General features: G+C 44.8%; 1 protein-coding gene across 3 annotated transcripts in view; it reads right to left on the reverse strand.

Annotated features, from left to right (window-relative positions):
• Positions 1–26,266, reverse strand: part of DCX (doublecortin) — a 79,360-nt gene that overhangs the window by 21,723 nt on the left and 31,371 nt on the right. For all 3 annotated transcript variants that reach the window (XM_018914272.3, XM_018914275.3, XM_050974509.1), the window contains one exon: positions 3,028–3,130. In XM_018914272.3, the coding sequence (XP_018769817.1) occupies positions 3,028–3,130 (103 nt within the window). The remainder of the gene's footprint in view (positions 1–3,027; positions 3,131–26,266) is intronic.

Below are 26,266 nucleotides of genomic sequence, written 5' to 3' on the forward strand. Positions count from 1 at the left end.
TCCTCTCCAAGATGTGAAAAATCTGTGTTTTTTACAGATGTGAGTAATGTGTTCCACAGGCAGGCAGTTTTTTATGGAAAAGTTCAGCTCAGCCCCACATGCTCCACACTGAGGACCCCTGGAATGGAATCCCCAAAGGAATTAAGGCAGCACAGAGCAGATAAATAATTGGTCAACCAAAAGCAAGCTGTCTGACCTAAATGTATGTGTTATTTAATTATATATCAGTGTATCTACGAAAATGGAATTGCCTTCAATTTTTCCCCAGGCTTTGCTCATTCTCAGCCAGCCAAGGCTCCATCTCTGCTCCTTCTGGATGGTTTGAGAGAGAGTTTTGCTGTTGGGCCATGAAGCACAGGAATGTCAGGAGAGGAGGCCTTGTGCTCCAGGGATGCTGCATGGCAAGAATTAAACCTACAGTCAGCTCATTTTCTCTCCTGCTAAATCAATTTTGGAAATTCTAAATCAGAGACAGAAAGAGTTGTGGGGCTTTTTTCCTGCAAAAATACTTGAATTCTCACAGATGATGTCACTTGAAAGGCTTGTAGAGAGGTCCAGCCCCAATATAGCCCCAATTTTTTATACATGAAGAGCAGTACTGGTGTTGTGAGGGGACTCACAGGCAGCTGTGTTTAGTCACCTGAATTACTCACAAAAAAAAAAAAAAAACCCTAAAAAGTAAAAACACTTCATGCTAGGTGTTTGCAAGAGCTTCCAAATTTATGCTCTTCCCAGGGGAGTAATTCCTTGGAAGTAAACCTGGCTTTGCATTTTCCAGCCCAGAAAGGCTGACTCTGAGGAATTCCTCCAGCTCAGCCCTTGGCAAGTGTCAGAGGCAATCCCTGAGCTTTTGCAGGAGGTGGAAACCTGGCTGTGCTGAGGCTGGTGTGAAAAGGCCTCTAAATGTCACCAAAGTGTGACATTTCCACCACGCTGAAACCAGGGGGTACAAAAGGGACAGAGCAGTGTCATCTGGAAAGTGCTCAGCAGCAGGATTAGAGGGTGGAAGCTGTGGTGGGCAACCAGGGGGAAAAAGATGACATCATCCTCTCTTGTGCTGTTTCTCTTTTTGTTTCCTGACGTCCTGCCAGAGTGAACATAACAGCCAGCAATCCTGGTGTGTGTCATCCAAACAGGCAAGAGAAATTTCCCCATGACAGAGGAGATTTTATGAAGTTACACTCATCTGCAAAACCTCAGGATTTGCAGCTCCCCTGGCAGCATCTGCCTGGGAAGGAGGAAGGGTGATGGGTGTGCAACGGGGAAACACTGCTGAGGTTCCTCATCTGCTCCCTGGGAGCTGCAAGACTCCTCTAAAAACACCTCTGGAGCTGCTCACTGCCTTCCCAACAGCAAACTTGGCTTCTTCCTGCCAAGAAATCCAAGCTGGAGAAGTGAGCAGTGCCCAGAAGTGGAGGCAGAGGGCTGGGATTTCCACCCAGTTGTTCTGCCAGCACTGCATCCAAGCTGGAGAAGTGAGCAGTGCCCAGAAGTGGAGGCAGAGGGCTGGGATTTCCACCCAGTTGTTCTGCCAGCACTGCATCCAAGCTGTTTTCCAGCGTGGAGCTCCCTGTGGAGCTGACTCAACTGCTGAGTGGTGAAAAACAACGTGAAGCTCAGCTTACAGATCACTTCCCCAGCCTGACACAGGCTTTATTCTCTGCCTGCAAAGTCTCAGCTGAACCTTGGAAACTTCCTTTGAATTACCCCATGACCATCAATGGGTTCATCTGGAGTACACAGGTCAGAAGTACCAGCACTAAAATAAAATCAGGCTTGCAAAGGAGTAATAAAAAACTCAGTGCTTGGAGATTAGAGGCTGCTTGGCTTCCTGGCATCCAGCAAAAATCCTCTTTGCTCCTCAGTACAGAGCCAGTTTGCAGCATATAGGACAGGATGGGGCTTGTGTTCCTTACACAGCACACCTAGAGCTTTGGGAAGTGTGCCTAGATGCTTGGAGAGCACATTTTTTTTCAGTTTAAATGGTTAAAATGACATTAATTTCCTCTTGCTGCACTCACTGGCACCTACAGACAGATGGGTACAGTTGCCAGGTGGGGTGGATGGTAAGTCCTACAGCAAGCTCTGTATATTCTGTAAAATCAAAGATTTCAGGGTGTAATTGATCACAGAGATCCACACTGTTACAGACTTCTGCTGGCAGTGGTGACAAGGAAAAATAATGGTGCTGTCCCAGTCATGCCCCCAAAAAGGGAATTTTTGTCCTGCTTTTTGAATCAGCAGAAGTAAGCAGTGGAAATGTGATTTTTTTTTTTCAGCTGTTGCTTGTTTCCATTTTTAATATGCATGTGTCTACAGAAGGATGATTAGTTCTCAAAAAAAATGCATCTATCTGAATGTGACTGGAGAAAATTGGAGATATAAACGCTCCCAGATTTTGCAGTAAATGTCAAAATGCTGTAGGACTTAATTTATTCTGACTATACCTCAGTCAGTATTTGCCTGATTATAACACTGCTGACTGGATAAGTATCCCCAAAGGATGTGAAATGTTATAGTAGCCTTCTTGAGCCAGGTCTATAACACACCCAAGATAGCTCAGCTGCCCTTGGAGGCATAAAAATCAGCAGGATGGCTTCTGCTGCAGTGTTGGAAACAAAAAGGGTCAAGAAAAGGCAAAATAACAGAGAAAAACCGAGCCAGGTGCAGGAGGTCTTTGCTCCTGGTAAAACACCTCACAAAAGCCATTGGTTTCTTTGTTCACTTCTATTTCTAGTGAATTGCCCAAGTGAGACTTTTTGACTTCTGTCCAATTAGCTATCCCTAAGTTTGAGGTGAAGTCCCCTATGAGGTGGCTTTTTTCACTTAACCGAAGAGAGAAACTTCTGGGCTTCTTTCCTTTTTGAGGAGACAAAGGACAGATTTGTCACTCCCCCAGCAGAAACCACATTGCTATAGTCAGACTCCATGTGCTGGGGCTCATAAACCAGAGAGCAGCAGGCAGCCCTGCGCTGAGACAGGAGCAGGGCAGGGCAGAGCAGTGAGGGTGCAGGGTGCGTCTGTTACCGCTCTCGTCCAGGGAGAAGTCGTCCTGCGCGTAGCGGAACTTCTCGGGGCCACAGGCGATGAACACGTCGTCATCCCCGAAGAAATCGTGCAGACAGGTCACCTGCAGAGAGAGCACAGGCATGCATTGCACTGGTGACTGGCAGCCTGGAGTATTTTGCAGGCAAGCCCAACAAGAATGAACGATGCATCTGACCCCATCCTATCAGAAGGCTGATTTATCACTTTATTGTGCTATATTATTCTATACTATGTTACATCACATCTAAACTGAATCTGCCAAGCACCCAACTGTAAGAGTCTGAATGAGGGATGTGGGACTCCAGGCAGCTCTCCAAAATGCAGTTTATTGTACCCAAGAGTCACAGCAGTCCAGGGCTGTGGGTGACAGAGCTGTGCCCACAGCTGTCAGCTCCAGCTGCAGGCAGGCCTGGAGACCCTGAGTTTGGGTTACAATGCATTCTATACTTTTCTTTGCTGAGCATCCTAATACAGTAGAACCAATCTATACCTTAACTTTTACCTATAGCCTGTCATAACTACTCTAATTCCCATATTCATGGCACTGCTCTCCAGTCACTCACAGTCAGTACATCACAGTTTAAGCCAGAAGTTGTTTTTCAGTTTTCTTGCAGTGGAAAATTCTGAGACCTTTTTTCTACTTGCCACATTTGCTGACTTGTCTGCCTGTGCTCTCTTCCTGCTTGGTGAAAACATCTTCTTGTCTGGGGTGGGTTTATCCTTTGCTCTAAGCCATAAAACCCCTCTAACTAACACACCCTTTGCCTCCCTGGTTATCCAGTCAGACTGGCTCAGCAATTCTTTTCTTCTATATCAAAACTTGCTTCCAACTCTATTCCTTCTTCAGATTCTGCTTTCAAAAATCTTTCAGCCAAGCACACATATCTGTGAGACTTCCTTGTCAAACTTTCATCCTTCCCAACACCCAACCCTGCACACACTGCCCAAAATCTCGTGACTGTCCCCCTAAAGTCCCAACTCACACACACACACACACACACCTGGCCCTGACAGGCCAAGGAAACAAAACCCCATCACTCTGGGTAAGCAATCTCCATTTTGCATTCTATTGTGGCACAAACACAGGCACAGCAAATGAGATAAGAATATTCTTGGGAAGAATTGTGCCTGGCTTTTTTCTATGAAGAGAAATGTGGGGCTGCAGCAGGGTCCTGATGGGGCTCAGCCCTGGTGAAGCAGAAGGGGGCTCTGCCTCTCTGCTCTCCCCCCACCCCAGGTTAATGTAGTCCTGCTTTCCCTAAGGCTGGTGCTCATCACACAACTGCCCAGGGCAGGTCAAGCCTAACAGAGGCATTAAATAACCCCAAAAAACAGAGATAAAACTCCCAAACAACTCCGTAGCAAGTTCTTGGAGATCTGGTATTTCCCCCCCAGCTGGCAGGGTACATCAGTCACCTGAAGGAATGACACAGCTACTTCTAGAATAAGAGCAGAGGTGCCTCCACGCCACCCTGGCAGGGCTGTGACACCACTGCCTGTGCTGGGGGCTGTCCTGGTACCCACAGAGCCTAAACCCTCAAAGAATCACTGGGGATAAGCACAGGTGTAGAGCTGTGGCTCCTCCTGAGCAATCCTGGTGACAAACTTTAAAGCCAAAAGGTTTATCTCTGCTATTGGTGGAGAGACCCAGAGTATGACAGGACAACATTCCCACCCCAGCACCATTTAAATCCAGATTTACTGCAGCTGTTGTGGCTGCCTCTCCCTCACTGAGTGCCTTGCTCCCCATTTTTGCCACCCTCAATAGGAGGAAGTTTTATCTGGCAGTATTGGAGCTCCAAACTCTGCCTTGCCTTGCAGCATCAAACAGAAACAAAGCACAAGAAGGGGTAGCCCCAGATCCATGGATTTAATCAGAGAACTGATAGCTGGGAGTTTGGAAATGTGAAAATGCATTCAGGTTGCTGAGAGAAAAATTTAAAATCATATCAGAGAAAAATTTAAAATCATATCAGAGAAAAATTTAAAATCATTTTAAATCATGATAGGAAACTCCTCCCCATCATCAGCTGGCAGAGATCTGCAGATGATGGACTTGCTTTAACAATTCCTAACACTGTCCTGATATCCCAGATATCCTGACCAAATGCTGTGTCAGGAGCAGCACAAATGCTCATCTGCAATCCCCCCAGTGTGGAACAGCTCCAGCAGAGCCAGCCTGGGCAGCCACACACCTGAGCACCCAGCAGAGCCCAGGGTGGCTTCCCAAAGCTCCACTTTCCCAGGTAAACCTTTCCAAGCAAGCCCAGGGTCAGCTGTGGTGTTTGTAATGGAGGTGGGAGGCTGAGAGCTGCTGCTGACCAGGGTTTCACATGTGTGGGCACTGGGAGGGTCTGCAGAGAGCACTGGAGATAACCATGGGGAACTCACTGGAGGCAGAGCTGAGCTCCTCTATCTGCTGATCTCTTGGAGCTGGACTGTGAAAAGTTAATTTCAAGCTCTAATAAATCAACTCTAAAGAAGGCTTTTGGCTATCTTAATAAGGCTCAGTATTTCACACTGGTTAGTATAATGTATAATTAAAGCACTGCCCGTGAGTGCCAGCTCTGCTCACAAGGCCAAACCTCAGTGAAAAGAATGTTTTTCACATTGTCATGACTTTCAAAATGGAGCAGGCTGAAATCTGCCGTGGCTTTGATGATCAGAGTTAGAATTTCCTCTGCTAACTCCAGTGAATTCCTATTTCTGATTGTCTAAAATTAGATTGAAAATAGCTAACTTCATCTATAGAGAATTCTCCCAAGAAAAGATGACATTTCAAACCAGCACTTGGTACTACAGCCCTCCCCCTGAGGATGTGTGGCACTGCTTCATTTGCAAATAATTGGGTTTGGCTCAACACACCAGTTCCCATCTGAATGCTAAGTTGTGCCACTGAAAAGACCCATGGGTTGCTCTGCTCCACTGTGCAGCTAAATCTGTGCTCTAAACTTGGATCAAGAGGCTTCAGAAATTTCCCAGCCTTTTGCATGACACCAGAAAGAACCCACAGATGCTTTTGCTGTCTCCAGGTCAGAAGTCCCAGGGTGGATTTTGTCCTCGGCTGCCCACAACCACCCTGAGCAAAAAGAAAGTCCAGGCAGTCAAGGAAATCCTCAGATCCAAGGGTCCAAACACAATGGAGAAGTCCCAGAGTGCCCAAGGACAGGACACCTGACTGCATTTTAAACAGAGACACTTGCAATTCACTTTTCTGCCTGCCTGTCCCTCCAGGGAGCAGTTATTGTGTGTAAATACACACAGTAGTTTTATATATATATATATAAATAATAGTTATGAGCAGCTGGTAGCACTGGAGGCTGGTGGAGAACTCAATAATCTGCTTGCTGAACTCTGAATATTCAGGAAACAATCACTTCTGCCTTTGCCCTGTTTGTTCCTTTTTGGTTTCCTGTTGTAACTTCCACTACTAAGAGCTCACCACAACACAGCCAAAACCCAACCCCAGTCTCCTTAAATAGTGCCAAACATTGCAAAATTCAGAAAATAACTGGGCTCCTGTACTAGGGGGCTGCAGCTCTGCTGCTTCTGTTCACCACGTGTGTGGTATTTTCTATTTACCTTTTGTTTATGCAACCCCAGACCCTGATCACTGCTCTGAGTCCCTGAAACACATCCCAGATGGGTTCCTGCCCACAGGAAGCCACTGGAGTAAACTTTCTTGGGGAAAAATGTGACTTCTCTGCTGGATCTGAGAGCACCAGAGCCAGCTTGTCTGAGGGGGGGCATGGAAAAAAGAAACCCACCAGGAAAAAGCCCTGGATAAGCTCATCCCTGAAGGACATGAAGCTGGGAAGTGAGGCCATGCTGGAAGAACTGGTTTGAGACCTCATGAACCAGTATGGAATGGGTTAAAAGTTGTTCTTGACAGTCAAGGCCAAACCTCTACCTGCACTAATGTTGTAGAGGCTTTTGGTGACTCCCAAATAACATTCATGGTCTTCTCTCCATTCTTCAGAAGTATTTTTTCTCCATTTAAACAAATGAATACATACATACATAGATAAATAAACAAATAAACAAACAAACAAACAAAAAATTAAATAAATAAATAAATAAATAAATAAATAAATAAATAAATGTAGTATGAGTCTCCCCCCAAGCTGTGTGGACTTTTTGAAAGACTATTTTCTGCTTTAGCTTACTCTGATCTATCACTCTAATTATATCCAATAATTCACCTGGAACTCCATGGGGAAAAAAAAAACCTGAAAGAGGGATCATAGCAACAAAAAATTTTCCCCTGATAACCTGAAAATAATTTTTTAAAAATGCTGTGTTTTGCTTTTAGTTATAAATTTATTAAAGCACAGGACAAAACCCAATAGCAGCCAGATAGGGCAAGGGGCAATGCTGCCCCTTGAAAATGGTGATTTTGTTGGTGGCTGTTGTCATGCACCCTCAATGACACCAGGAGACAGCAAAACAGGAAGGATTTGTCTTTCTGCAGATTTCAGTCTACAAGCATTTTTCATCTCTAACAAAAATTAAAGTGGTGTTTATGGCTACAGTAGACAAGATAAATAGCACTGATTTCCAAGCATGCCTTTGTTTAAGGGAGGATAATATTGAATTTGAAATTCAGGACTGAAAGGACAATATTGACTTGGGAAAGGATCTCATACTGCCTGAAATGTTTACTCTCCAATTCCTGTAGCTCAGGCAATTCCAAGGGAGGAAATCACATCTCCACAGCCCAGTCGATGAGGCACAGATTTATTTCTTACAAAGTCATTATTCCTAATAGATCTGATGGCAGCATTTTTCTTTGTGCCAAGGTCTGATCTTTAAAAACCTTTATAATAGATATGATGGAAGAAATGGAAGGTTGTAGGGATTAGTTTGCAATTCCTTAGGTTTTCCTTGTTAAATTAAATCCTTCTCTGCTTATATGAGAAAAAAGCTTCCCTGAGAGGGCAGCCTGGCTGGGATTTCTGCAGTGACAGTCCACCAGAGTCTGCTGCAGCAGTTTTAATTGCAGAGAGGAAAAGCTGCAGCCTTGTGAGAGCTCATTTTAACACAGCACTTGTAGAACTAAGCATTTTTCAGGATTTTGACAAAATGGAGCTTGCCTCACACACATCCTGGGTGTGAGCTCACAGCTTGCTGAAGTGCCTCTGCTGGCACAGGGGGAAATTCTGAGTTCACCTGGAAAAGGAGCAGCAAAAGCACAGATCTACACTGGCCCAGCTCAGAGTAACTGGCTGCTCCCAGCTTCCTCCAGGAGGCAGCAGCACTATTTAGAAACTGTGATTTATTAATAAATAAAACAATTAAAAAGAAGTAGAAATAAAAAAATTTGAGAACTTCAGCTTCAGCACGACTCACCCAGCAGTGCAGAGCCTGGGCTGCTTTGGAGGGTGGGGATTTCCCAGCTCCTTTTGTCCCTCTCAGGTGATGGACACTGTCCCTCACTGTCACTCCAGGGCAAACGTGGGCACAGCAGTGACAGAGGGTGAACTGAACCATCCTCCTCACCCTTCAGAGAAGTGTCCTTTTTAGTCAGGAAATGTTCTTATTTTCAGCTCTCTCCCCCTGTCATAATAATTTTGTAACCCATTCTCTCTGCAATCTCCCATTTAGGGATTTAGGCAGCACAACAATGAAAAGTACATAAGCAGCTTCAAAGTCCCTAAGTTTCTGCAAATCTAATGGTTATGTTCAAAGAAAACAGATCCCCACTTGCTTTCCTTGAATCATCACAGTTCTTCAGCTTGCAGGCTTCCAAAGGTCAGAACAGGGGAAAACTGTCTGCAGAAAAAGCCAAAAATGGCCAAAAATGCTCCAGCAGACAATTGCATGCCTGTAAGAACAGGGCTGAATTAAGACACACTCTTCTTGTCTAGGCTGCTGAGATAAGAGCTGTGAAATTGAACATGTCCAATCAGCAGATAAATACCATTAATGTGCTTTAGGTGCCTGCTCCTGTCCTTTCTCTCTCAGCACTAAGCTGGGCAAGTCAGACCAGCAGCCAGCCAGGCACCAGGAGCTAACTGAGCTGAAAATGGCACTAAAACCCCTTTAAACCCTGCTTTAACTCACAGCAGCAACCTCAGGGGTTTATTTACACTCCACCAGCTGCACTCCAAGTCAGACTGGCAGTGGCCTGCCTGTTTCAGGTCTGAGGAGCCAAAGCCCTGAATCACAAAGGAAATTGTGCTTTATTGTGTGTCACCTGGGGGTCTGCAATCAGCAAAGCCCACCCCAAACACACTCAGACTGACCCACAGGAAGATTCAGAAGGAAGATGGGAATTGATGAGCATGGGTGGTAAGCTCCTCACCCCACACCCACAAAGAAAAAGATTTCAGAAGACTGAAGGGTTAAGGCAATGCAATGGGAAATAAAGATGTTGGTATTGGAATGCACAGCACTTAATACATTTTTCTTTTTAGCAGTCTGAAGACTGCGAGCCCAAAGCAGACACTGAGTTGATTTACATTTTATTAGATTCTGGTTTCCTGCATTTAAAAATAAGAGATGTTTGGATCCAATTATTTCTTTAAAGCATGCACACACCCACTCAATAGATTCCACATTTGCATTCACAGAAAGAGAATTACTTATCTGCTTTCCTGAAAAAAAAAAAAAAAAACTGCTTAAAATTGATAAGCAATAAAAAGAGGAGCAGGAAAACCACAAATATTAACATTCCAAAGTGCACCCAGAGCACTCCTGCATGCCCAGCCTGTGCCACACAAATATTTTAACTGCACTTTGGGGAGCCCTCTGTGAGCCACCCAGCAGTGAGGGAAGGGGCCTCTGTCACCTGTTCTTCCATCTCTGCCCCCCTGGGCCACCAAATGTCCTCGTGGAGACCTGGCCAGACCATGGCCACGCTGTCCCCTCACTCCTGTGAGGCACCCTGAAGGGCAGGAGAAGTCACCTCTGCCATCTGGGTTTCTCTCTGACCTCTCAGTAGAAACACAGGGATTTTTTTCCATTCCTTCATGCATTATTCAGAGATCTCAGCTTTTTCTTGTGATCACAGAGACCATTCAGGCCCTACCTACACAGTTTGATTGAAACAATCAAACTCCTCTCTCCTGCAGAGGTTTTCTTTTCTTCCTTTCTCACCTACAGAAGAGAAAGTTCTGGGCCAATCAAGACCATCAAAGGTTTCCTTTGATGCCAGAAGGAATCTTTACACTTTTTTGTCCCTGAAAAATGCAGATCCTCTTAATTTAGGCTGCATAATTCCAGCAGGTTGATCATGAGAGCTTCTGCTCACTTTATGAGGCAGCTCAACCAGAGCAGGGACACCAGCTCCTGGCCAATATGCATTATTTCTAGGATAAGCATTTGTGATGCTTATTTAAGTGGAATAAGGAATATTCATGCATGTGTGTCCACAGCAGCTTGTAAGACTTCATGCATGAAGAAATGCTGCTCTCAAGGGGCTGCAGCACACAGTGCCTGTTTATCTGAGTGCTGGAAATGGGTAAGTTTGGAACAGAATGGAACAAAAAGCAGGAGGGGAGGGAGGTCAATAGCCAACTACCCAATAGGAATGTTAAAGCTGAATTTTAATATCTCTGATGAATTAGTGGTGCTTCCAAACTGTGTGAAATCCAATTAGCCTCTGGGAGAAAGGTTAGTTTGTTATCCCCATTGCCTATACATATGGAGGAGACTGTGAGGCAGATATTCAGGCTGTTGATTCTTTTTAACCAGAAGAAAGGCTTGCTCTTGCATTCATGAGGGTATTACGCTGAGATAAACGTGCTGTGAAGTTTGGGGGAACAAAGAGCACAGCCATGCACACCAAGGTATAAAACATTACCATTTCTGCAAAGGAAAACCATAAAAAGAGGAATTCTGGGTGACAGATTGACTTTGAAAGGAGAGATTGCCAGCACAAATAGCCCCAGAACAGGTAGCACTTAGGAATTCAGAAAACTGCATCCTGATGAGCAGTTTAATTCCTAAACTGCATCCCCTCATCACTCTTGAGAAGAGACTGCAGCTCTGGATGACAGAGGAGCAGCAGAGACTTTGGAAGTAGCACAGCTACATGGCCAAGGTCAAGCAAGACTAATAGAAATGGGAGTCTTGAAAGTAAGGACACAGGGAGGCTGTAAAGGTGAGCTGGAATATCCATTATTGGGATTCCCAACTCCAAAAACCCCTAAAATCTGCAGGGGTTGCTGTCCTGTTGTGCACAGTTTCACAAAAAGGAAAGGCTGCTGTCCAGCTTCCTGCAGGTGTCTCTTGAATGAGGCACTGACAGTGATGAGCAGATCTGGGGAAATCAATCCTCACCTTGCTTACAACACAAACACAGCACTCTGTGCCAGCACGGAGTGGTTTGGGACAAAACTGATGCATCCATGCATTTCCATTTCCAGGGGAAATCCATTCTCTTTCAAACCACCCTTCTTCCCAACTGCTGCCCAGCCCGCAGCCCTGGGGGGACAGGGCAGCATCCCAGCACAAAGAGAGGTCTGGGAAATGGAGATTGCAGAAAATAGCTGGGTTTGTTCCTACATCCTCTGTGATGTGGTGTAGAGAGAAAATTCTGCCCTCAGTATGCAGCCAGAGTGACAAAGGAAATGACATCAAGTATGATTGATGAGTTTCCCTGTAACACGTGGATGTGTTTACCCACTGAGGCAGCCTCTCTGAGAAATGGGGTTATTTGAGGCTGTCCCATGCCCTGCTGACAACAGTAACTTCCTTCCAAAATAGGTGCTGGGGAGAAATGAGAGTCAGACTTGATGTTTTCATCAGTGCACCAGGAGAGTTTGGGGACATTTCAGTTCGAGTCAAGCTCCAGGACTCCTCTGAAGGAACAAATTTTGCACTGGCTGTGTCTCTCCTGGCACAGCAGCACACTGACACACTTCCTGAGGGACATCCTCGTCCTCCTTGGCACTTGTGGTAGACAGAATATGTTGGGTAGGATTGAGTAAGTCACAGAAACCCCACAAATCTCACTCAAAAAGACACAGCAGCCTGGCCTTGTTTGGCCTGCGTCACCTTCTTTTCAAGAGTGGCAATAAAAAATTTAAAAAGCCAACAAAACACAATAAATCAAGAGATCAACAGGATAAATGCTTGTTCTCCATCCTATTTGGCACTTTGGTAAATGTTTTTGGATTCATGTGTGCCATCCAGGGCAGACCCAGTAGAGGGTGTGTGCCCCAATCCTTTGGGATGTGAGGAGCCTGGCACAGGTACAGGGTTTGCCCCTCTGCTTTGTGCATCTGTACAATCCTACACACCTCCCCAGCAAGGGACTTGTTGAGGAGTTGATATTTTTACTTGCTGCTATCAACCTGCATGGAAAAAGACACCAGTGTGAAGTATTCAGTCTCTAAGTTGTGCATTTCACATTCTCTGGAAAAATCCCTTCGCCCAGGATTTTTCTCCTGGGAAGCTGAGAGGCCTCAGAGAAAGGAAAACAATTCTGATCTCATTTGCTTCTCCTGTGCTGTGCCCATGTGGAATGTGTTTGGGGATTGTTCACCCACAGGGGATTGTTCCAGTGCATTCTGCTGGGAGCTGTTTTCACTCTTTGGCCAGTCAGGGCCAGGCTGTGTCAGGGCTCTGGAAGTCACAAGTTTTCATTATTATCTTTTTAGCATTCAATAAATATCTTTTCTGTATTCTTTAGTATAGGATAGTATTCTTTAATATAATATAGTAATAAATTAGAACATGGAGTCAGATTCCTGCCTTCCTCAGGGGTGCCCTGCAAACACAGTACTCAGTAAATCTTCCTAACCCATCTCCAAACCTGGTGAGGGACAAATGTCCCATCCTCCAGCAGTATAAATTCATTTACAGCCTATGGATCCAAGTCAGCCAAATTCCTGAATTAAGGGAAGATGCAACTGGTCTGTGTCTAATTAGCACTGGCTTTGCATTTCATCTCACTCAAAGCATCAGTGCTGTTGCTCAGTTCCTTAAATATTCTGTAAAGGCTCCTAGAGGCATTTTGACTCGTTAAATTTCAATGTTTGCCAGGATCTTTATCACACTGTTAATTCTGGAGATTAATGGGAATTAAAAATGGCGGCCTTTAAAAATTAAATTGTAACAGATGCTACATGAAATCTAAAGGAAAGTAACAATTGTTATCAAGCTGTTCTTCCAGGGAGCTAAATTTTCTTCCTTAATTACAAGTCTGAACCTGCTCTTTGTGTTTTGGGAGATAGCCTGAATTTACAGCTAATGCATATCCTCTCCCTATCAGAAGAGTTTTGTTTTCACCCTAATTTCTGTTAATCTTTGAATAAAGCTATTATTTTTTTTTTTTTTAATTAACAGGTCTTTTCAACTCAGCTGACAGAGAACAGAGTAGTGGAAAATTCAGCTTTATGTCCTGAGCTAAACCATGTTAGGGTAGAAATTAATAGTGTTAAGCAGGCTGGGAGATAAAAATATTTTGTATAGCACATGTAGAGAGGCTGCTGCAATGGATGTCCCAAAGCCTTTCACATGAAAATACCTTTTTTGGCCTTTTTTTTTGCAAAGTATTTCATCCCTTCCACGCCTGCAGGACCAGTGACAGGTTCTAGCTTAGTGTGCAGCAACGTTAATGGAATAATTGGTGCAGGAATAGTGAAAGAGATGATGTGTAAAATGGCAGGCTGCATAATTGTCTGGAGTGAGTTCAAGTATTTCTGCAGTGAAAAATTGTCCTGTTTTGCACTCCCATCACGTCTCCTCGCTGCTGCATGGCAAGCAGATCTCATTTGGAGATGATCCCAAGGTGCAGTTGATTTACTGGAGGGATTCCAGAAGGTCAAAACCTTCCTACCCCGACAAAACAGCACCTGGGAGAGGCATTGCAGGGCTCACACTGCTTTGGGGAGCAGCCACTCCAATTACAGCTCAGTAAAAAGCACAGAGCACATCAGGGTGGAGCTGTGCCACTGAGCAGGGGCAGAAGAGCCCCTGATTAGAGAAACAAAAATATGGCTCTGTGATATCTGACCTTTCTTTTTGCAATATAAAATATTACGTGATGGAAGAAAGGGGGAATGGAAAGAACATGAGTTTTTAAAATGATGGTGCAATTAATTTCTGCTCCTGTGGAACATGCAAGAGCCATTACATTTGCATGGCATTTCTCATCAAATCAGTTGTAGACTACTGAAGCAATTAGAAACTAATTGCTAGGAGATTCCCCCAAGAGATATATGATGGAAACAGGAGGTGGCCAGAGACTCACAAGCAGAAGTGGATCTGTTTCTTTGCCAGTCTCTAGGAAACAGCACATTCCACCCCTGGAATGGTGCAGAGGTGGCTGCAGGGCTCCCAGATCAGCCTGCTGCAGATGGCTGCACTCCCTGACATTCCCTTTGTGCCCTCTCTGGGATAATTGGGAGCTGCTTGGCTTGTTTGAACCACAGGAATGATGCATCAGGATTTTTAACTCCTCTGTCCCTCACTGCATGAATTCATCAGCTCCCCACCCATCCTGCCCTCTCCAGCTCTTCCCAGCCCTCACCCCTAGAGACTGAGAGTCATTGCCATGGTGAATGGATCCTTTTCTGCCACCAGCCTGGCATCTGTCACACAGTGCTTCCCTGTCCTGGCATCCCCCTGGCACTCTGCTGTGAGGCAGGAATGAACACAGGGAGCACCTCACCGTGCTCTTCACCTTGCCAGGGGTGGATATTATAAATTCTTCCCTCTGCTGACCCTTCCTGCTGATCCTCACCTCTGCACAAAAGTGTTTGTCATTCCTTGGCAGGTTTTGAGTCAGCTTCTGATCTCAATTGTGTGCCCAGCAGCCCTGGCTCAAAGCATTCCGAGTCCTCTTTGTGATTGTGATCAGAAACTCTGCAACTACAGTTAAACAAAAGGATTTGAAATAACCCTTTGTTAGGTTCAGCAAAGCTGACACATTAATAATACCCATTTAAAGATGCAGGTGTTTTGTTTGGCACGTAATTGTGGAGTTTTTTGTTTGTTTCAGGGTTTAATTTTGTTGTGGGTGCCAAGAAAGAAACAAGGTTTTTTGTCTGCTCACGATGGGAGTGCTGCTCCCACATAAATGGATTTTTAGGCATTGCACAGAGGCTGAGGATGCAGTCATGAGCAGGAATGTAAAGAGAAGGGCCAAGGCCACCCTGACACCTGAGCCTCTTGGTGCAAACCCACGGGAGAATTCCACAGAGCATCACTCGGGCTTTGCTCCCTGGTTATACTGACAGCACTTCTGAAACTTTGCACTTTTAGTTTCCCCCCCTGAAATGTTGTACAGCCTCCCTTTGCTGCCTTCCCCTTCCATCTCAGAGCCAGATCATTTCTGACAGGTAACCCAGCAGTATCAGCCTCTCCCTCCCCTCAGTGGTGTGCTTTCAGTTTGCTCCTGCCCTCCCCTAAACATCCAGCACACACAGCCAGGGCTGAGCTTTTCCAAGGAACACTGAATGTCTGCAATTCCAGACCCAGGAACTGCAGAAACACATTCAGCATTCCTGAGGCTTGGGAGAGCAGGGATAAGTGGAGAGAGGTAGTGGTAACAAAACCAGTGTTGTGCTTTCCCTGGCGTCTCTGAAGAAATCTTGCTCAGAACACACATTTCCATCCGGAGTTTGGTGCTGGAGTTCACTGAAATGTCACAGTGCTAAAACAACTTTCTCTAATTTCCCCCTGTGTGCCCAGGCAGTGCAACATCTGTAACCAAATAAGGCAACACACCAGCATCCTTAAAAAAGAATTAGGGACTCGTGTCCTGGCAATTAACATGCTGCTGCAGTCAATTCCTGGAACATCAACTCAGCCATGATACTTGCACACTACAACAGCTTAACAAGCATTTTGCTTTTGCTGTCTTGAACTCAAACATGCCAAAGGAATTTTAAAAACCTGACACTCTTCTCCCTTTGTAGTCCAGGCTAAATATTTTGTTTCTTTCCCCCTGAGAATACATAATCTACACTATTGTCTTGTTTTAGTTCCAAGGCAGCCTTCTTAGACAAAAGAAAAATACTGGCTGCCTAAAAAATCAGCCTTAGATAATGAATGGTACATTCTCTTTGCAACTTCTTTTCACTTCTTTGTAACAGCAAGGCAAGTACTAAATTCATTTATCCTAGCTGACTTACAGTTCAGTTTTTACTGAGAACTCTGCTGTCCCTTTCCTCTGGTTCTCTGACCTGGTCCTGTAGATGCACCCATGGTCCCTGGGTGTGCTTGATTAAGTCACAGCTTTTTTCAGCTGGGTTCTGACCATGTGTGCAAACCAAACTCTCCTGGTTACTCAGTGAGATGCTGTTCTGCACCCAGATCTCCTTCACTGGGAGACTGTATAAATACACATTTATAATAATGTGTAAATGTATATTTACACATTATGTGTAAACATACATTTATTTAAGGACCATCAGGTGTTCATAGAACCAAGCATTATATCACAATAACATAGTGACTCATAACAAAGAAGGCTTTTCTGGCTACTGAGTGTATGATTTAGGCCAGTGAGTGGCAGAAAAAGTTCCCAGTCTTTTTCAGAATTCAAATTTTTCAAGATTCAAATGGAAGTCTGGGAGGTCTTATCTTGTGATGAGCCTTTGCCTTTGTAATGCATTTAAGGAGCCCATTTAATCCCATTTCAACACACCTATATTGAATTAGAAATAAAGCATCACTTTTGTAAGTTCTGCCACTGTGCTCCAGCCATCCACTCCAATTCTGCATTAAAGGACATCTCTGAAGAGCCCTGGGGTGCTTCTATTCCATCCTTTGCAGCTCCTCTAATGCTGATGAGGGATGTCCCAGAATTTGGGGGAATTTTGGGCTCACCCTGGTGAGCAGCACACCAAGAAAGAAAGTCTGAGCCCTTGAGATCAAGGCTAGAGAGCTGCTCCTGGAGCTGTGTGTGGGGCAGAACTGGAACAATGTGGAACACATCGTGGGACACAAACAGCAGCTGTGTCCCATCTGGAGGTGCCTTGGGTACCTGTGAAAAATTCAATGTAAAATATCCTTTGTACTAGATTTAATTTTGAATGTGCTGATGACAACTTGGTTTGGTTTTTGGTTTTTTTTTTTTTTTTTTTTTTCAGCAGGTAGCATCACAGCCATACACAAGAAAAGGGATCCCATTTGAATTGTGTACATATTCATCATGTTGTAATTTCCCACTCATGCTTGCAGCCCCTAATAAGATGATGTTGCTCTCTTGTTTGTGTACACAGCCCAGCCTGCTGTTTGGGGGTTAATGAATGATAGCAAGTGAAAGCATGAAAATAAAATTAGCAATGCCCAGAGCAACCCACTTTATCAAACTCACCAGTTTATAGGATTAGCAATGGATTCTGTGCAAATCTCTGCTATGGGTATTACAGGCAAGATATATGCCAATTAGCAGAAACAGTGCAGATTATTTGGGAAGAGCACTGACAAGAGTTAAAAACTCCCTCTACTTTCAAACTATGTTGTTGGGACATCCATTTGAAGCATTGAACTCCACTTACAAGATCAGTTTTACTCATCTCCCAAGTGCTGTTTGATTTCTTCCACAGCATTGTTTCCCGAGGCAGTGAAGAAGGCTGAATTGTTCCTTTCCTAAGATAAATCTTGCACTCTCAAACTTCTCCGGGTTCAGGTCAGGCTGCCCTCAGCAGAGCCCCACGTGTGTCTCATTCTGCACTCCTCTGCAGCAGATGTGATTCTGAAATTCCCTGCTGAATTCCAGGGGGATCAGGCCCCAGTCCCCATGGCAATCAAGGACCTGAGGAAAGCATTCCAGAACTGGGTTGGTAGGTGCCACTTGAGCAGCAGCAGAGCTCAGCCTGTCTCCAGCAGAGGAGCACTGCTGATGGAACACAGCTCCTAAAACCTGCAGCTCTCCTGTGGGCATCAGGACAGCAAATCCACGTTCAGATTTCATTGATAATCAGATTGGAAAATGAAAACTTCATGGAAAGTGGACTTTGCCCATACACTCAGACCTACAAGAGAGGGACAAGCCTGAAGCTGGTGCCATTGCAGATTAAACATCCCTTGGAAAGCCAAGGTTTTGGGGGAGGGCCATTTGTTCTGCTTCTCTACAAGCAAGTTTTAATAAATTAATGAACTTCCAAGACAGCATCCTCTCATCTCTGCACAGTGGATTATTTGGAGCCCCAGGGGATGTGTGAGCTGGCCCCACTCTGAAGGGACAAAAGATGCTGAGTTTGGTCTAATTCCATACACACACACACGTGCCACAGACCCACTAATGGGTTTTTGCTCTAAAACAGTTGATAATCTCCCAGCCAGTTTATCCTGAAGAAAAGCTGGTTAATAGAACTAGGTATTTACAACTGTGACAATTACATTGAAGCAATTTGTGTGCGGACATAATTATGTTTCTAATGAAGATTAACTTAAATTAAATGCTTTTAATTACAATTTGCACTGCCTTTGGCTATTGTGCAGACTGTATTCTGACACTCACGCCTCACCAGACATGAGATTTATGCCTTGCTGTGTCAAAGCTGACCATAATTATTGGCTGGATCTTTGCTGTCAGGTGCTGCTGACATTGCAAAAGGGCTCAGTGCTGGAAACCACGGTGTGGAAGGATCAGAGATTGAACCTCTTCAGAGCTGTTTGCTCAAACTCCTCTGATAAGACCCTGTCTGCCCTTGTGACTGCAATTCTTCTACCTGTCTGCTCCAGCTTTCTCCAGAAGGAGAGGGAATGTTGCTTTTATTTCCAGAGGAGCATGTGGAAGCCTCTGTATCTGTGTAATTTGCTGGAGTCCCTTCTTCTTGATGACTATGGGAGCCCAGTTTACATATTAGATCCAAATTTGAAAAAATTAATTCCAAAGGGTCCTTAGAGGCAGCATCTTCATTATTCAGAAAATCTTGGCATGTAAACTCCACCTACCAGCATTCAAAAGGAATGAGTGATCAAAGCCAGATTACAGATTCATTAGTGATTAATCTGTTCAGGAAAACCTTCCCTGGTGCTTTGCAGGAATATGATAGGAATATGATTAATAGTAATAGTTACAATAGGATCACAGCCAAGCCCATCAACAGCTGCAAAGAAACTTAACCACAGGGGCTTGGGGTTTCCTTCCTGAAGAGATCTTTGGTGGAGATGTACTCAGAGCTCTGTGTCCTTCCACAATGACTGGAGCCCTTGACAAGCCTCCACATCCCTGGCAAGAGCTGGTAATAGAAACCTTAGAGGTCACAGTCTCAAGCTCCATCAAGGGAAATACAGGTTGGAAGTCAGGAAAAAGTTTTTTCCAGAAAGGTGATAAAGTTCTGGAATGTTCTGCCCGGGGAGGTGGTGGAGTCCCCATCCCTGGGTGTGTTTAACAAAGCCTGGATGTGGCACTGGGGGCCAGGGTTTGGCTGAGGTGTCAGGGAACAGGTTGGACTCGAGGGTCTTGAAGGTCCCTTCCAACCTGGTGATTCTGTGATTCTGTGACTTCAGTGCCATTTCACTGCCAGAACTGCAGTGCCTTGCCCCCTTTATGCTCTGTCCAACTCTCATGTCTTCAGGAAAATTGATGATGACATAAGGCAGGGCAGAGCTTAGCCCAGGGCTTCCCCTCTTGGGGTTTGCCTTGTTCTTCCCCTCCATGTGTTGGAGTGGGAATGAGTTACAGAAAATATTTCATCTCTCCCTTCTTTCTGTAAGGACTGTCACAAAACCAGCTCTCACTGTGGGCACACATGTGACATTTCACTTCCAGCACAGCCCTGCATCAGCACGTTGTCCTTCCCCAGGGGGCTGTGACAGCCCTGCCTGCCCTCCTTGGGAAGGGGAAACCAGGAGGTGCTAAATTCCCAGTCTCAGCATAGAGGAGTGTTTTGGGCTGGAAGAAACATAAAAAATCTCCAGTAACAGTTACAGCCTGGCTGATTCCTCACAGGAAAGAACCACAGACTGGTTTATGTTGGGACAGAGCCTTTAGACCACCGAGTGCAGCCACTAGCCCAGCCCTGCCAAGGCCACCACTCAGCTGAGAATAACGCTCATCCCACTTAGCATTCATTCCAATACATATTTCATCATGTTGTTGCATATTTTATTGCACTGTTTGTACCAGTTCCTCCAGCATTTTGCTTTTGCAATGGTGCCTAATAACCCATGATTGCATGGAATCCTGTGTGCTGGTGACTGCTGTGATTCCCTCCTGTCCCAAGGAAGGAATGATCCTCCCAGGCTCCTGCTTTCCCTGTGCATTGCTTCCAGTTTAATTCTCCCTCCCTGGGTTTCTCAGCCCATGATTTTCCATCACAAGAATGATCCCATTCCCAGCTCCACTCAGGCCATTCCTGCAAACTTCCACCCTCCAGCTGTTAAGATACAACATCCATGGCCACTCTACCACATAAACCAAAAAAAAATGGAATTTTTACTTTCTCCCACAGTCGTCCTGATTGGACTAAGTTTTATTCATAGAAATACAGATTGTTTTTTGGTAAAATACTAAGAAAAATGCATATTTGCACAAAAGAGAAGGCAATGCTCACCATCTATTTTATTTTTTTCTGAGCTGCTGTTTCTGAGTTAGGAGGCTGCCTTGTGGATGGCCTGTGTGCTGCACCACACTCTGCAAGACCAGGCAGTGGAAACCACCAACATTTGGGCAGTACATTATTTCCAACAGGTTATTTCACTCTCCAGGGGAGTCTCCCACATTTTAAGAGCTCAGCAAGAAGCATGTAGAGCAGTCTGATGATTCATTCACTCCACAGCCCAGGCTAATCCTATAAAGAGACACCTAAAAAATGCATAAAAGATCATGTCTGCAGAGCTGTATATGTGTGCTTTTGTTTATATATTTGATGTATATTTATATCCTTGTGTGCAAGTGCACAGAGATGATTTCCCATCTTGAAAGAACACACAATATAACATTGCTTGAGGACGTGGTTTCACCATCAGATCCTCAAGGACAAAATGTCAAAGCAGCTGTTGAAGGTCCTACATTGAATTAGTTCCTAGAAAGAAATAGATTCCTGTCTGCAGGAATCACTGGTGGCTTTAATGAGCCATGTTAGAACTTGTGCATTTGAATAAAGCTCCATGAATGGATCAAAATAATTTAAATCCATCCACTTGCAGAGTGATGTCTTTTTAATCAAATGCCATATGTGTTTTTGCACTCAAATTTAACACGTGAATTTTAGGCTGTTTCCCTAAGAGAAATTGAATAAACAAATTTCATATGTATTTATTTCTAGCAGTACAAAATACATCCCCTTCCCAACACCCATCAGGGCAGATTTACAGAAACTGATTGAAGAAACATACACATACACACATATATGTGTGTGTGTATATATGTAGATGGTAATTATGTATATATATAAACATTATAAAATATAAAAATTATTATAAATATATAAATATATATAAACAATATAATACATTTATATATGAATTAAATAATTTATTATAATATATTACTAATATTTATATATAATATATAAAGATATTATTGAATTAGTAATAAATTGTTTATACCATTTTATTGTTATTCAATAATTAGCTTAATTAATTAATTTCACTTAATTATTTAATTTATTTAATTTATTATAATGTAATTTATTAATTTTTATACTGAAAATATAGAAAATATAATTATATTTTAATAGCTTTTAAATTATTTATATTCTTAAATTATTTACATATAAATATATATATTAAATATCATTTATATATATATATATATATATATATATATATATATATATATTACTATCTTTGAGGACACCCAATGATGCCCAGGGAAACACAAGAGTGAGGAGCACCACTGATATTTTTTCAATATGTTTCAGGCCACTGGGAAGGGAGTGTCCAAGTCTGGAGGCCTTCAAGGTAAAGTTACCCTGAGGTATTGGATTTTGGGTTTGGGAAGCTCTCAAGCACCCACTTTTCTGGTGCTTCAGCACTCAAGGTAAGAGAAACCCTCTCAGGAGCTCATGCCCCAAATTATCTGCAGTTTTGAAAATCCAAGCCAATACCCTGATTTTGTAGCAGAAGAGGGGGGAAAGAAAAACAGGAAGAAAAAAGTGTTTTAGCAAATGACATCCTTGCAGGATTTTCTCCCCCTCTTGGTGCTCTCTGGGCAGAAGAGCAGAGAACAAAGCCCAGCCTGGCAGGTTCCAAAGGGCTGGATCAGCATCCTGAGACCCTGCTCCCAGGAGCAGATGGGCACAGGAGGCCCCTGGCACAGGATCTCACAGACACAAAGCCTGGAGAACAGGTCAGGATCCCTTCCATGGCTGCAGCCAGAATCCTGTCTGGGCAGGCTTCAAAGTTTGCTCTGGGGCCAGGGAAGCACAGGCACTGAACTGGCTGAATTTAGCTAAATTCAGTCCTTCTGCTCCCTCTGAGGGTGAGGTAACCCAGCTGGCTCCCACCATCCCCTCTCACCAAAGGGGTGCTGGGGACAGCCAGAGGTGATGCAGAGACTCCATCCTCAGAAGGATGAAAAAGCACTTTACTATTAGAAATTCACAGTTCTTATAGAGACAGTGGTGGACCTCAGAGCTGGTTGGCCTTGAGGAATCTTCTCTCACCTGTTGGTGTGAGAACAGCACACATTGGTGTGAATAGCACACTCTGGAGAACCACACCTATGAACAATGGCCACAGAAAGAGAGATAATAATTGTTGGAATTCTTTCCTCTAAGTTTCCCACAGCTTCCCAGGATTTTCCTGGGAGAGCCCTGCCTCTCTCTGCTCAGAGGATATGTAATTATGTAATTACTCCAGTCCCCCATCCACACAGCATAAGGAGCACTGGCACAAACCAACCCCAGAGCTGTGTCCTGACAATGCAAAGACCTGCCCCAGTGCCACCCCTGCAGGTGACAGGCAGTGCCACCAGCCTCAGGTGGCTTTTGCTAGATGTTTACCCAGCTTTTGAAAAATCCCCCAGGCAATTGCAATCCCCCAGTGCTTTCAAGGTGGTTTTTATCAGTCCATTGCAGCTCTCCTCTTTGCCTGCAGCTGGTGCATGGGGGATAGGGCACACCCACCCCATGTGGGTCTGTGGTGGGGCAGGAGGGCAGGACTGGTGGGGTGGAGGGCAGGATTCCTGTCCCACACCCAGGATCAGCAGGGGCAGGACATTCCCTGTGCATCCAGGTGCTCCAGGAACAGGTAAAGCCATTTGTCCAACCAGCAAAGCAGCTTGAAGAGCATCTTCTACCCAACAGAGCTTCAGTGCTTGCAAGGGATGCTGCAAAAGCACTGCTGACCCTGTTTTAGCTAATTCCCTTCTCCTGCTCTTTCAAATCATTCCCTGTGGCAGATTAGTGATAAAGAGGCTCTTCTACCAGCCACACATGGGGTAAGTAATGATCCCAAGCTTCAGGTCAGCAGCCCATTTGTTGCCCCCTCATTCCATCCTGTACTCTCCGTGCACACCTCCCCCACAAGGAATTCTTTGTTCATTTTGGAGCTGTTCAAAAAAAAATCAAGTTATTCCAGCTGCTCACACCTACAGGCCCCGTTTTCACCTGGAAAGGTCCTCCAGGGATAAGTGGAGATTAATTGTGCTCTCCCCCAAGTCCTTACTTTGATAAATGGAATTTGCCAAGGTGCTTTGTCCAGGAAGAGCAATTTCGAGCAGGTATGGAGTGCACCCAGGGCAGCAGCTCAGCACAATGCAGCTGGGAGCCTGCTTAATTGACAAGGAAAAATAGAAATAAACCTTCCAAGGACTGTAGGGAACCTTAGTGGGGGTTGAAGTGAGAGAGGTGTGGAAAGGATCCCTGAGCTGGGCAGGGAGGAGGGGAAGGCTGAAACCTCTCCACTGTGGTACCTGCTGGCTGACCTGGACCAGCCAAGGGGGCTGAGGGTGTAAAATAAAAACAGGTCAGTGAGGGAAGGGGTCTTGGCTGCTTTTAGGACCAGTGTGACTTCTCCTGCCCACAAAATGAGATGTAGCACGGGCTTCATTTGTAACACACCTGAGCTGCACTGCCCTTCCTGAGGATGCAGCATCACCTCCCACACCCAACACCAAATGTACCTGATTTCCCTGGGCTTTGGTCTGACTCACCCTGGAATAATTTAATCAAGCATCAGGTGCCCTGGAGTGTTCTTATGCTTGACTAACTGCTCTTTTCCCTCCAAATTAAAAGGTGTGCTCAGCCCAAGTGATCCTGTTTTGTTGAAGCATAAATCCATTTATGCAAGTTACCAAAGCTACCACTCAGCTTTTGAGGGCTGGAAAACTTCAAGAGTGTCCTATATTGAACTGAATCACAAGTACTTCTCCATTTCATCAATATTCCCTGAACTTCCCACTCTGAATTCCTGCAGGAGCAAGTGCCTTTCCCTGTCAGCATCCTTACATTAAAATTTTTAATCTTTCATGCTGCCTGCTGGGACAGTCTGAAAAAAGGAGCCCAGAATAACCACAGTAATCACAAAAATTCTAAACTTTAAACTCAGATTCATCCATTTGGTGCCTGTGATTACTGAATTTGAGCCCAATTTGACACCACCCTTATTTTGAGGCAGATTTGCTGCAGCATTTCTTTTGCCATGTGCCAGTTCAATTACAAATACTCTGTCTCCACACTGCTGCCTTCCAGATGCACTGACCTTCCCTCCTGCAGACTGCAAGAAAATGACTTGGCTCCCTTTCCACTGCTTTGTTTTTATTCCATTACATCAGACAAATAAACAAGACTAGTTTGCACTAACTTAGTACATCACTTAACATTTCCTGCACTATTTTTTTCTTCTGAAGAGATACCAAAAAAACCCATGCAAGCCTCATGCACTGGTAACCTGTACACTAAAATATCCATATTGTTCCTTATTCTAGGGAGAAAGAGAAGGATAGCAAGCAAGAGGAATTATTTCATTATTACATTTACATCTCCCCAGGAGGTAAATGTTGATTCTTTCATATAACTTAATTTTATTGCTGGTGTTGAAGGGCCAAATCCTGTTTGAGCTTAATTTTCAGTCCACCTATTTTATATAAATGCTGGAATACAATGGAGAATAATCTGGTCAAATTCACTGTAGCAGGTTTAAAAGACTGGATACTTGCCTCCCACAGGTTTTGGGGGTGGTGTTTTTGAGTGGGCTTTTTTTTGGTGACTTTCAGGATCTGGTCTCTTGCTTGTAATTCCTCCAGTGACAGTTTTTAGAGCAGCTCTGATCCACAGACAGATGCCAAGCAAATGGCTCTGCTCAGTGCCCTTATCCCCAGTGACAGCCCCCTGACAGAACCAACCTCACCTTTACCCAAAGGATCTTCAGACTTGAGATCTGCCCCCCCAAGCAAATGCAGGCGACCTATTTGATAAGGCTGAAATACTCATCAGACTGGATACCTCTGATAACCAAGGGAATGAACTCTGGCACCTCCTGATGCCCCTCCTGAGCCCCACAAGGAGATGAAGGTTTCCAGTCTATCCGGCCGTGCTGCATTTAGAGCACCCGAGCGTTTGCCCTCCCACAACAATTTCATTTCTTTTTGCAGGAGGAAGGAGCACATCCCACAGGCACCCTTCCATTCACCTGTGCAGCCATATGTTTGACTGCTCTGCCCACTGGGCTGTGCAGAAATGTCTCTTTCCTCACCTGCCTGCCTCCTTGGGCACGTGTGGGAGCTGCTGCTGACCTGCCAGCCACCCTGGGAATTGATTCCTGCACTGATGGGAACTGGGGCAGCACCTTGGCCTTGACCTGGGTGAACCAGAGCAGAGCTACCACAGCACAGCACAGCACAACAGCCCTGTATTGGCCCCACTTCTGATCTGCTCTGGCTTTGGGCACCTCACAGCAGCAGAGCTCTCCTCAGACCCCAGCAGCGCCAGGCTTTGTCTGGCCATTGACACCAACATGAAGTGAGGGCAGGCTGCAAAGGAAGACAGAAAATGGGGGGCTCTGTGGCCAGCTGGGCAATAAACAAGCACCTCCACTAATAGGATTAAACTGCTGCTAGATTACAAGTGTGTCAAGTTTACAAACAATTAGATTGGGGCCGTGCCCTCAATTTGCAGTGCTTGAGGCTACAGGTGGCAGCTCTGGGGCAGGCACACCGAGCCTATTGGGGCACACATTTGTGTTTGGAAGGTCAATATAATGCCCTCCTCCTCTCCAGTCAGACATTTTCCTATTTTCCTCTCAGCACATTAAGTGGATCCCCACCTCAGTGCCTCTGTCCAGGTTCATTTCCCTGTCACTTGCTGCCACGCTGACAGCTCGTGCCTGCCAATGGTCCCTGCACAGTGGAGAAGCCAAGGGCAAG

The sequence above is a fragment of the Serinus canaria genome, chromosome 4A (assembly GCF_022539315.1).
Source record: "Serinus canaria isolate serCan28SL12 chromosome 4A, serCan2020, whole genome shotgun sequence".
Taxonomy (NCBI): domain Eukaryota; kingdom Metazoa; phylum Chordata; class Aves; order Passeriformes; family Fringillidae; genus Serinus; species Serinus canaria.